This window comes from Aphis gossypii, unplaced genomic scaffold (genome assembly GCF_020184175.1).
Source record: "Aphis gossypii isolate Hap1 unplaced genomic scaffold, ASM2018417v2 Contig00631, whole genome shotgun sequence".
NCBI lineage: Eukaryota > Metazoa > Arthropoda > Insecta > Hemiptera > Aphididae > Aphis > Aphis gossypii.
Genome location: NW_026083202.1, coordinates 23,955 through 37,119, shown reverse-complemented (window position 1 = coordinate 37,119; position 13,165 = coordinate 23,955). Strand labels below are relative to the sequence as shown.

General features: G+C 28.3%; 1 protein-coding gene across 1 annotated transcript; it reads left to right on the top strand.

Moving 5' to 3' along the window:
- The first annotated feature begins 12,193 nt into the window (after nucleotides 1–12,193).
- LOC126554873 (uncharacterized) lies at nucleotides 12,194–12,817 on the top strand. The gene has a single exon (XM_050209880.1). It carries the CDS (start codon nucleotides 12,194–12,196, stop codon nucleotides 12,815–12,817), a length of 624 nt encoding a protein of 207 aa, XP_050065837.1.
- Nucleotides 12,818–13,165: the final 348 nt, after the last annotated feature.

Sequence of the window (13,165 nt, the reverse complement as noted above, 5' to 3'; positions counted from 1 at the left end):
GATATTAATGATGCTAATAATAAATTAAAAGAAGAAATTGAGAGGCCATAATAAAAAAAGTAATAAAATGAATAAATTAATCATCATTAAAAAAATAAAATTTAATTACACAAAACAGGATAAAACTTAACTAAGTACATTTAGGGTGAGAGATCAGCACAGGCCTGGAAGGGTTGGACTTAAGTAAATAAGTTACGGACTAGGTCTGGACGGCAACAGTTATTAAGATTTGGATCCAAATAAAAAACGGCTTGCGCTGATTTCTGGTGGCTATCTAGAATATATATATCGAACAGATTAATTAATTAATATTCAACTTAATAGTATTCGTTAAAAAGTAAAATTGAACATACACTCTCTGAAAATGAAATATTAAAGCGCAAAATTACAACTTTGGTAAGACAAACTTAAAACATATCAAAATTATAAGATATTAATAAATAATTCTACACACAGAAGGAGGAAAATAAGAAAATGGTAACAGTAAACCAAATTGAAAAATTACTGGATACTAAATTGGCAATGTTTCAAAATAACATTATTGAAGGGCTAACTAATCCTATTATAACAAAGGAATATAATGCCGCTCCATCTCCTACTTCACCGGTGATATCAGCTACAGCTGCTCTACCTTTGCCAGTAAAATCAACTGCTTTGATTCCTTTGCCTGAAAAATCAAGTACTCCACTTCCAGATTTGCCAGGAAAGTCATTTGATAATTAGTGCATAGATCTACAGACAAAAAAAAGTACATAATTTACATTAAAATACCTATATGTATAAACATTTAATAAAAAATAAATTATTTAACGCATACTTACATAACATTTAATTTAGTGCACAGAATGGTGATGTCCCATACATTCAAATTTTGCAGTTTTGGTAAAAAAAGTTGAACCAACATTACATGAAAACGAAACCTTAATAAAAAGGTCTAAGTCACGTTTTGCATACTGGTCTAAAGGACGCACGGTAATATTTTGTTCATACACGATTCAAATATTAACAGATAAATGAAGTTTTCTGTAATAGGCACGATGCTGCACTTTAGACAGAAACGTCAGACGCCGCTTAAAACATATACCATACCATCTGTTGCCGACATCATGCCAAGTGATTTGGATAAATTGGTTGACGCATTTCCAAAATGTAAAAGCGTAAAGCTATTTAATTTCAATAAAATAAAAATTTACCATTAATATTATCAGCTAGTCATATTGTAACAAAATATTGTTAATCCTAATCCTAAATACTTACAAGTTACAATTCATACTTCATTGAGTTCATTAAAAACTTAAGCACCTATTAGAAAATTGAAATGGCTAAACATAATTAGTAATTACGTAACTATGGAAATTGGTGATAACTATTGGTAGTTAACATTACAAAATACAAACTTCCAACATAATAGGTAATCATGGATTATAAATTAATTTATAATGTAACTGTTATTTATGTACAGATAAAAAACTTGTTATTTTTACTCTAGTAGACAGTCTGTATCTTATTATTATTATAAATAATAACTTAACCTATACACTTATAGAATATGGATTGAGTAGACTAAGTAAACTAAGTTCTAATGTTTTAAATAATATGTAGAAAAAATAAAAATAGTTTACTTTTATGTATAACGATTTACCTCAATGCAAACTAGGTAAATCCTATCCATTTGGAGTTAAGAATGCATATGCATGGCTGTAATTCAGTTTAATTGTTAACGTGGAAGTTAATACAAATTGTGTAACATGTTCATACTTACTAAAAATATAATATACATTAATACAGGTTGAAGTCACAAATATTTATTTGCTTTAGAATATGCAGAGTTAAAAAAAAAACCTGACAAATCATTTTTTTTAATTATAAATAAAACTGGTATATTTTTACAAAATTAGTCTACTTTTAATGAGCATGTGTTGGAAATTTCTTATTTTTTTTTTTTTTTTGTTTTATACATAAAAAACATTGTAGGATTACATATAAAAATAACAAGCACATACACTTCGAATAAAGTAAGTTTGTTAAAATTATTTAAATACAATTACATCTTAAGAAAACAACTTATTTTAATGTCACTAAGGCCAAGCTTTTTTCAAAATTTATATTTTGCATACATGTCATATTTTTAATTGAATATCTATATTAACATTTTTTAATGCATAGTTTATTAATTCTAGTTAATGTTTTTTTTCATCTTTTAGTAAAATTTAATAGGTATATGTTCTACATTTTTAAAATAGTTACAATATTGCAGAAGCAGAATAATTTAAATTTTGATCAGATTTTCAATCATACATTCATCATTTCCTTTATAAAATACCTGATACACTTTTTAGTTAAATAATATACTTGCATAATATAATACATTTTTGATGCACAAATAAGTTCATATTCTACAATAAATTTTTCATAAAAACCAGGCCCGTTATGAATTAATAATTTCTATTTGTTATGTTTCATATTTATTAAACACAATATAACATATGTATACATATAATACTGTTATAATAATTATGATATAATATAATAAAGAATATAAACTTTAGTGCATGGACAACATACTAGTATAGTGACAACCAGACAACTGTGTAGTGTGTACTGAGTAGTGACAATTAATAATAATAAGTGTTTATAGGTTAACTGCTGAACAGCAGTGTGACCATACATAACACTATTAATATTATATTATGAGCTACTATATAACCTTATGTTCTTTTAATACTTTATATTAATATTAATCATACATCATAAAAATAAATACTTAGTAGAAATTTAAATACAGTTATAAATCATAGATACCCAAAGATTTTTTTTTTTTTTAATTATATTTGATTTATACTAGAATATTAACTTAAATTATTTAACAATACCTAAATTTATATTTTACTAATCAATACACCAGCAAGCCATATTTTCATATTATCTTTTAGGTTTAAAACTTAAATGATTGATGTTGTAACCTTATTTAAATTTAAGTATGAAATATCATACAAATTACAATACATATTTTTCATTTACAATTTTTAGTTTAATATACAAAATGATTGGTAATAGATTTCCTCTGGAATGTTGGCTGGATTCAATTGTTTACACTTCTTTCAAATTTAATTGATAAGGTATCTAAAAAAATACAATAAAAATCTAATAGGTAACTTGAATAATATTTCACTTAAACTTTGTAGGTACTAAGTATACAAACCATATTTTTAATTTTAAGAATTTAAAGAAATTTAAGAATTTTAGTATGGTATAGATTTTCTGAAATGACTTTGACTATAGAGCAACTAGCAATGTTAGTTCTACTAGATTGTATTATCAAAATATTAATCATATTGACCGAAATAATAATTAACAAGTCTATATAAATAGTCCATATAAATTGCAACAAAAATTGTATAGAGCTGATGTATTAACTGAAATCAAATTGTTTAAAAATAATGATAATAACAATTATTTATTATAGTTTTTACATATAACAATATGGTGACCAGAAATACTATTTTTTGAAACAAGTCCTAATGTGATTAAAAATAAAATTATATTAATTATATGACATTGTAATCTACATTTTAACAAAGTTTTGTATTAATTTATTCAAATTTTACACTTGGTATTTTACCTTTAAAAAATAACTAAAATATTTATAGCTAGGTATTTTAGTTTAAGTTTACTTAAATTTCATAGAATTGTTATCATAAAGACACACATTTAATGAGTTGACATAATTATTTTAAATAATTCGTTTTTTAGTACCTAGGGAATAATAATAATTAAAAAAAAATACAATTTTTGTATTATATGACTTATGGTCATTGATATGGGCAAAATGGGTATATGCATTGGCAATTATAACAGAGGAGAAGCTAAATTTTAAAATGTACTTTTTTTAAATTTTTATATCTGGTCACCATACATATAAATACAAAATAAGTAATACTTACCAATATTTAATAGGACTTTCCAAGTATCCAATTCATACGCGTTATCTCAATTTAAATAGGTTTTATGTTTGATTAAATTAATAAATAATATAAAATAGGCATATTATAAAAAACGCACCATGTCATATTACTATAATATAACATTAACTAAGAAAGAAACACTAACTAGAGAGAAACCATGGTTTGATGACGATATAGAATTACAGAAAAGCGAAGTAAAGCTAAAGCTAGACAAGAAATGATTCAGGACCCACCGCCTGAGAATGTGGAAAGATATCAGGAACTCAGAGAAAAATAGCAAGTAAGAAAATAAGGAACGTAAAGAGAGAGTATGAAAAACAAAAATAAGAAATATAGAAGAATACAGAAGGAATCCACGACTATTTTTTGAAAATGCAGATCTTTAAGATGGTTTTAAATCCAAAACCCGCATAATTAAAGATGCCCACGGCTGCTTGATTACAGAGGAATCTAATATAGTTAAAGAATTCCGGAAACATTTCAAAGAATTACTGAGTACCACAAATGAGGATGTCCAACCAGAGGAATGTCAAGAACATACCACTTACAACTCTGTACAGCCAAAATTACCAGAACCAGAATATGAAGAAATAACACTGATTATTAGATTAGATTATTAAATCTCTAAAAAACAACAAAGCACCGAGGGAAGACAATATCAATGCGGAATTAATTAAAACAGCTAACCCAAAATTAATATCAAAGATTTGGCTATTGATCAAAGAAATATGGGTAAGTGGAAAAGTCCTGAACGACTGGAAAACAGTGATCATTTGTCCGATATATAAAAAAGGAGACCCGATGGAAACATCAAACTATAGAGGAATCTCACTTTTAGATACCTGCTATAAAGTTCTGTTGATAGCAATCCTGCGAAGGCTGGAAGTCTATGCTAATGACATAATTGGAGACTATCAAAGCGGATTTATGAGAGGGAAATCTTCAACATACCCCATTTTTAGTATCAGACAATTGTTAGAAAAGTATTATGAGTACGGTAGAGAAGTGCATCTTTGCTTCGTGGACTTCAAACAGGCGTACGACAGTATTATAAGGAGAATACTATAGGTAGCACTAGAGGAATTTGGTATACCAACCAAACTAATCCAGCTGATAAAAGAGTGCAGTACCGAAACAAAATGTAGAGTAAAATATGCAAATACACTGTCAGAAAGTTTTGAAGTGAGGGCTGGCCTAAGACAGGAGATGCGCTCTCTCCAGTACTTTTTAATTTGGCTTTAGAAAAAAAGTTAGATCTCTCCCTGCTAGACAAAATATGGAAATTTTGGGACAGAACACTATCTTAGCATACGCAGATGACATAGTAATAATTGGTAGTTCTCGAACGGTGTGAACATGAGGACTGCAGACCTAATTAAAGCAGGGAACCGATTGTATAAAAGTCAATCATGAAAAGACTAAATACCTAGTAGTATCAAGAGAAGAGAGAGCTCTAGATGATATGCTAGTGGATGGATATATCTTCCAACAAGTAACGGATTTCAAGTATCTAGGAACTAATATAAGCAACCGTAACAATATGCATAACGAAATCAAATTGAGAATTGCATCAGGGAACAAGGGATATTATGCACTTGCGAAATTGTTTAAATCGAAACTTTTGTCCAGGAAGTCAAAAGAATATTTATATTCCAGCTTTTTTACGACCGTTCTTGACGTATGGCTGTGAAACGTGGTCGGTAACTAAGGGAGATGAAGGGAAGCTAAACATATTTGAAAGAAAAGTACTACGTCGAATTTATGGCCTTGTAATTGAGAATGGTGAATATATAAGAAGAACTAACCAAGAAACGTACCAAATGTTTAATAAACTCATTATAAGTGCGTATCTAAAAAGTAAAAGGTTAGAATGGGTGGGTCATATTTGGAGATCGGAAGGTATTGCAAAAAATCTATTCACTGGTAGACTAAACGGTAAGAGACCAAGGGGTCGACCAAGACAAAGATGGGTGGACAGGGTGAAAACGGATATCACGGAAATCTCAGAAGATTTAATAAGGATTGAAGATAGCGAAGATAGGAATAGGTGGAAAGATGTGGTTGAGGCAGCGAAGGTCCTAAATGGACTGTAAAAGCTAGAAGAAGAAGAAGATAATATTAATTGTTATGTTATGTTATTTTATTATAATACTGATGTCTGATGTACTATGCATCACTAGATTACTACAATAGTCATACTACATTGTATAATATGGCGTACTGTCAGACGTTACTAGTTACTACGTTAAGTAAAGTTTTCAGTTGTCACGAGGTATCGTGTAATCATAAAACATGATATAACTGAAATCCGAATGCTAGCTTGCCAGTAATTGCCGATCTCGGATATGTACATAAACATGAACCTAATACTAGGTAATAAGCATAAGGTCTATGGTATTAAAAGATTATTATTATTATTATTTATAAAATGAGTTTAAAAATAAGGCTTTAACAATACTTGTTTTTACTTTCTTTTACTTAAAATCATAACCTATTAATATATATTTTAAATGAAAACCAATGAATACTATAAAGTAATATCACAATTAATTTTTAATCATGAACGTTATTCTCTTATTATAATGAATTTATAATCATATAGTTTATATAAATTTATAAATAATAATAAAGACATTCTATATAATGGCTAATAGAAAAAAAAAAATAAAATAATTTTAATCTGAGGTAAATGAATTTAATTCATTTAAAACTTCATTATTTGAGTGTAGATATTGATGAAGTTCATCAATTTATTCTGGTGAATTATTATTACTATTTTCAAAAAAAAAGCATCTGCAGCTAGTTCATTATTGATATCATTATCTGTTTAAACCACCACAAATTCGCGCCGTTCATGGCACAACCAGTTCGGTCAATTATTGTGCGTCGGGTGCGAACTTTTCACACACGTCTCCACCCCGGTGCCGCCCAAGGCTATCGCGACATCGGTGTGCATGCTCGCCGACGCCGCCGTTACAACCGCCTCTGATTTCGTTTCCAGCGTCCAACCGCGCAACAAATACGGTCAGAGCCGTGCAAAGGGGGGGGGGGGCAATTAGGGCAAGTGCCCCAGGGCGGCAAAAGTAGCAATATTTTATAGGGCGGCAAAAAAGTTGGTACTTTCCCATTAGTTTATACTCCAAATTCGCCACGGTCACAAAAATTGAAATATCTACTTTATATTTTAAGATAAAATATTTTATCTATGAAAAATGTGTTGTCAATTATTATTTATGATTATGGACTGGTATGTATGCCTACACTGGCTTGTTGATAGGGGACGGGTGACTGAACGGGTAATTATCAAGCTATTTTTAACCATTTTTTGGAAAATGTATTGTTATTGAATAATGGACATGATAATAACATAATATACTAATATTAAATATTAATAATATGATGGTATGTCGTAAATGGTCTCGCTCTGTCATTGTGTGATACTGTGATGTCGCTATATTTTTATATTATCCAATATTCAGTATTTCATCATACGACGGAAAGGGACAATTGTACGTACAACGAAGACTTAAGAGTTTATCACAATTTTTACATAGTTTATTTACATTGAGTTATTTTATTTTATTCAAGTGAATTTTAATTTTATTTTTTTTAATGTCTGATGCCAATAAACGTAAACGTTTAAGTGGTTTTCAGTACAGAAAAATGTCGAAAGCAAAAAAATAAAGAGAAGAAAATTTAGTTAGAAAAACTACAAAATTAGATACTTATTTTAAAATAAAGGTAAGTGTAAATTTTAATTTTAATCTTATTTTTTATTTAAGGGAATAGTGTTTGTGGTTTTGGTAGGGCTGAATCTTTTTTGATGCTTTTATATTAGTTAAGAATAATACTAATAATAATTATGCAAGGCCACAAGGGACTTAAAATATTTACTAGAACAATGTGGTTAATCTTGATTTAAATAAATGTTCGTTAATTGTTTGTTCATTAATATTTAATTTTAATTGATTTAGCCTAATGAAGTTCATAATAAGATTGTAACAGATACTCCTACTTTACAAGTAGATGAAAAAACAGAAAAGATTCCTAGTTATAAAATTAATGATGACATGAATGTGGACGATAGTAATAATTGTGATATTGTAAATATCAAATAAAAGTTTAGGTGTTATTTAATATTTTTTATTTTTATATGTACCTACTTATTATTTATTTAGAATGAAACCAACAAATTACTACAAGTTCAAGTCAAAGACCAGATTAATGTGCTTGTTGTAAATGTTGATGGTAAAAAGAAAGTAAGTCAAAACTATAATATAATTTATATCGAAAATATGAACTTATATAATTTTATCAAGAGTATAAACAGTATAAAAACCACCAAAATAAAAAAAAATCATAAAATAAAAAATTGCTCTTTATAATTTTGTAGTATCCTATAATTTTAATTTTAATTCATAATTATTTTTAGAATGAAATCATGTCAAATCAAGTCAAAGATCAAATTTATGTAAAGACTGTGCCTATTAGTATAGATTTTGATAAAAAAGAAGCTAGTCAGAACTGTAAAATAAAGAATATAGAAACCAACAATGTTGACACACTTGAAACTGTAAGTGTAAAAGAAATTATTACCAACAAATTTGACATATCTAATTAATTTTAATAATTTCATTACAATATATTATGTATTTAACCGCTCTAACACACTTGCAGTTAATTACTTTCTGTTGAACTGAATGGTCTGAATGTAAATTATTAAAATTTAAAATTATATACAATTATATTAAATATGATACCTTTATTTGTAATTTTAATAATTGAAAGCATATAACCTGATGATCATTACTGGTCAAAACAATTAATTAGTTGTGAGATTTGTATAACATTTTAAATACTCTCAGCATAATTTTTGTTAGCTGTATTATATAATTTGTATTTTTCAATATAAAAGTAATAACTATTTTGTAAAAAATGTCATTGTGTAAATTCTTAATATATTTAATACTAAAATTAAGTAGATACTTATATATATTTTTATATTTTTAAATTTTATGTTAAATGTAATGTAAAAGATACAAATGTTCAATATGATTGCTGGTTTAGTAATAATCCAGCCAAATGGGGTTTGAATGAATCCGAGTTTGAATATTATTCTAAAAATCAAGTAGCGACAAATTTGGTGGACATCCAATTTAACAAAACTTTCCGAAGAATTGGTAAATATAATAGGAAATTGTCACGTGAAGCATTTTTCAGAAAATTACTAAATGGCGAATTCAAACATCGTAATTGGCTTTTATACTCTCAATCTCAAAATTCACTGTTTTGTTTCTATTGCTTACTTTTTGCTCAAAGAAAAACTAAATTTAGTCGTCCAGGATCTAGGTATATTGATTGGAAAAATTGTTTATTGGATGTTAATAACCATGAAAAATGTATTAAGCATACTGAATCAGTCCGTAAATGGCATTCTAGGCAGCTTGATAACCAATATTGTATAGACAATTCTCTTAAAATAGAAATTAATAAAGAAGAAGAGTATTGGACGAAATTACTTCATCGATTAATTGAAACAATATCATTTTTAGCTACAAGAGGTCTGGCATTTAGAGGAGACAATGAAACAATTGGTTCTAAATTTAATGGAAATTATCTAGGCTGTCTCGAACTCCTATCAAAGTTTGATCCATTTCTCGCTAATCACATTGATAAATATTCTAATAAAGGTCGTGGAAATGTATCTTATTTATCAAGTAGAATTTGTGATGAATTTATTGATCTTATGAGTAAAACTGTGTTACAATGTATTGTTAAAGAAATTAAAATTGCCAAATATTTTTCAATAATTGTAGACTCAACGCCAGATGTTACAAAAGTAGACCAATTAACTGTGGCAGTACGATACATATGCAAAGATGGTTTACCTGTAGAGAGATTTATAGGGTTTCTCCCTTCAGTTGGTCACAAAGCAAAAGAAATGGAATTGGAACTAATGAAAATGTTTAAAAACTTGGACATTGATATGATAAATTGCAGAGGTCAGTCGTTTGATAATGCTAATAATATGTCGGGCATCTATAATGGCTTACAAGCTCGGATTAAACAAAAATCAAGTACAGCAGAATTTGTACCATGCTCAGCCCATTCTTTAAATTTAGTTGGAACATTTGCTGCAGAACTAACCAGCATGGGAAATACATTTTTTTTGAGAGCTCAAAACCTATATACTTTTTTTTTTGCGTCTACCTCAAGGTGGAATACTTTATCGAAAGAATTAGATCAAATTTCTAATGCTCAACTTCTAAAAAACTTATGTCCTACTCGTTGGTCATCACGGTACTCAGTTTGTAAATCAATTAAAAATGGATATATTGGAATTCTTGCTGCTTTAGAGATAATATATAATGATTCAAATCAACGAAATGCAGTTAAAAATGAAGCCAAATCAATTTACAATAAAATAAAATCATTAGATTTTTGTCTTTCTTTTAGTTGTTTGGACGCCTCTTTTAGAAAGGTTTGACAAAACTTCTAAAAGTCTTCAGTTAATTAATATTGATTTGTCATGTGTAGTTTCTTTATATGATTCATTAGTATGTTATATTCAAGAGCAAAGAAACAATTTTGAAATATTTTTAAGTGAAGCGATAAAAATAAATGGCATAAATAAATTTTCTTGGGAGGAAACTAGAACTAAACGTAGAAATATATTTTTTGATGAAGAGCCTAGTGGTGAAGTTATATTTTCTAATTCAAACAAAATGAAGAATGAAACTTTTATTCCTATAATGGATGCATTGATTCTTCAACTAAATAAAAGAAAAGAAGCATATACAAAGCTATGTGACAAATTCGGATTCTTTTCTGATATGGAAAATATTGAAGCAAGTGAACTACAAGTGATTTATAAATAGAATTTGTTGAAGAAATCGTTCAATTTAAAAAATACAAAATAAATTTTCCCAACGAAACCAAAAACATGCAAGGAATGTTAAAATATCTTAATAATAATCCATCATTAAACACAACTTTTCCTAATGTTGAAATTGCTTTAAAATTATTTATTTGTATGCCATGTTCTAATGCCAGTAGAGAAAGGTCCTTTTCTGTTTTGAAGAGAGTCAAAAACTATTTACGGTCATCATTATCAAATGAGAAAACATCAGCATTATCAATATTATGTATTGAAAATGAAATTGTCAAGAATATCAGTTGGACAAGTCTTGTTAAAAAGTTCTCAAAACTTAAAGCTAGAAAAAAAACATTTGTATAAAGTTATTTATAAAATCGTTATTCAATACTATAATAAAAAAAATGTTATTCATGTTTTTATACATTTATTCTTACTACCTCCAAACAAAATTCATTGTTTATTAATTTAAAAAAGAGTTGTTTTACTTGTTCATTTATTAACTATTATAATATAAATAATTTAATGTGAAGTGACCTGATAATAATAAAATTTATTATCCCTGAGAACAACTAAGAGTCGTGGGCCTGATGGTATATCAGCTCAATTTTTATTTAGTATCAGGGCACAGTTAAAATATCCTCTATTGATCTTGTTTAACCTCTCATTAGCCGAAGGTATATTTCCATTAATATGGAAAACGAGCCAGGTAACACCTATTTATAAATCAGGTGACCCAGGGTCAGTATCTAATTATCGTCCAATTTCTGGTTTACCTTTAATTGGTAAACTATTTGAAAAGATTGTTTATAAATGTATTGAACGTAGATTTAAACTCGTTTTATCAACAAATCAACATGGGTTTTATGGCGGTCGTTCCACAACAACTAGTGCCTTAGAATTTTCAGCGTTTATCAGGGATAGCTTCAAAAATATGAGCCAAGTTGATGTGATATTCACTGATATTTCTAAAGCTTTTGACTCAATAAACCATATAGTGTTAATTTATATTCTGGATAGATTGGGTGTAGGTGGACCTCAGCTCTCCTGGTTCAAATCCTATATAACCGATCGACGACAGTTTGTATCATAATTTAATCAAAAATCCACGGAATATTTAGTTACTTCTGGAGTCCCACAAGGTGGACACTTGTCTCCACTTTTATTTAATATTCTAATAAATACTTTATACGAATCTGTTGACAATAAATTGTTATTGTTTGCGGATGATGTAAAATTATTTAATTGCGTTCAATCTGACAATGATGCTATTTCACTACAAGAATCGTTGAATAAGTTAGTCCATTGGTGTAATACAGTTGGGTTAGAGCTGGCAATCCATAAATGCAAAGTTATGTCTTTCTCAAGATGCCACTCAATTATTCAATATGATTACTCTATTGATAACGTGATACTACAGCGAATAAACCAAGTTGAAGATTTAGGTTTTATTATTACTCTAACGTTATCGTTTGCACCTCATATTGACCTTATAGTTGGTAAAGCATTGCGATCATTAGTGTTTATAAGGCGACATGTAGTGTCGATCATGTCGGTAAGATGTTTGTTAATATTATATACTTCTCTTGTTAGATCAATTGTAGAGTATGGGTCTGTGGTATGGTCTCCAAGGACCAAATGTGACATAATTCAAATTGAACGTGTTCAGCATCGTTTCTTAAACATGGTTTCTCGATTTATGGGTATTATCCATGAACCCCATGACTATAAACCCGTCTTGTTAGCACTTAATTTGTCTACCCTGAGCCAAAGAAGAAATATGAGTGATATTAAACTTTTAAAGGGTTTAGTCTCTGGTGCAATTGACTCACCAGACTTGTTATCTAGTATAAGTTTTCGCATTCCAGGTACAACCCGCTCACGTGACCCCTACTACCTTGCTCCAGTGACAAAAAATTATTTGGATGATGGTCCTCTAAGGAGAGCTATGTCTCTAATTAATAGTCAAACTAGTTAAAATATTTTTCTAATTTAAAGTTTTTGTTTCCGTTATATTTAATTTTCAGGAGCCCACTATGTAATACTATGTAATACTGTATAATTTTAATTTTATTGATACTCAATGTGTTATATTATATATAAATATGTTATAATGTATATTCATTCATAAGTGATGTTTTGTAAAAGCTGTATGGCGTTTAATAATAATAAATAAATAAAAAAAAAAATGTTGGAAACAAATATAGCATCACTTTTTAGTAAAGCTTATATTAAAGGAGCAAGTAAACATAATGCAATTAGTGGTTTTAAATCTTGTGGAATAGAATCGTTTGATCCAAATATATTTCAAGAACATGATTTTGCT

Bases quoted from the DNA above. Each gene is read 5' to 3' on its own strand.
- LOC126554873 (XM_050209880.1), top strand. From the start codon at position 12,194: ATGTCTTTCTCAAGATGCCACTCAATTATTCAATATGATTACTCTATT.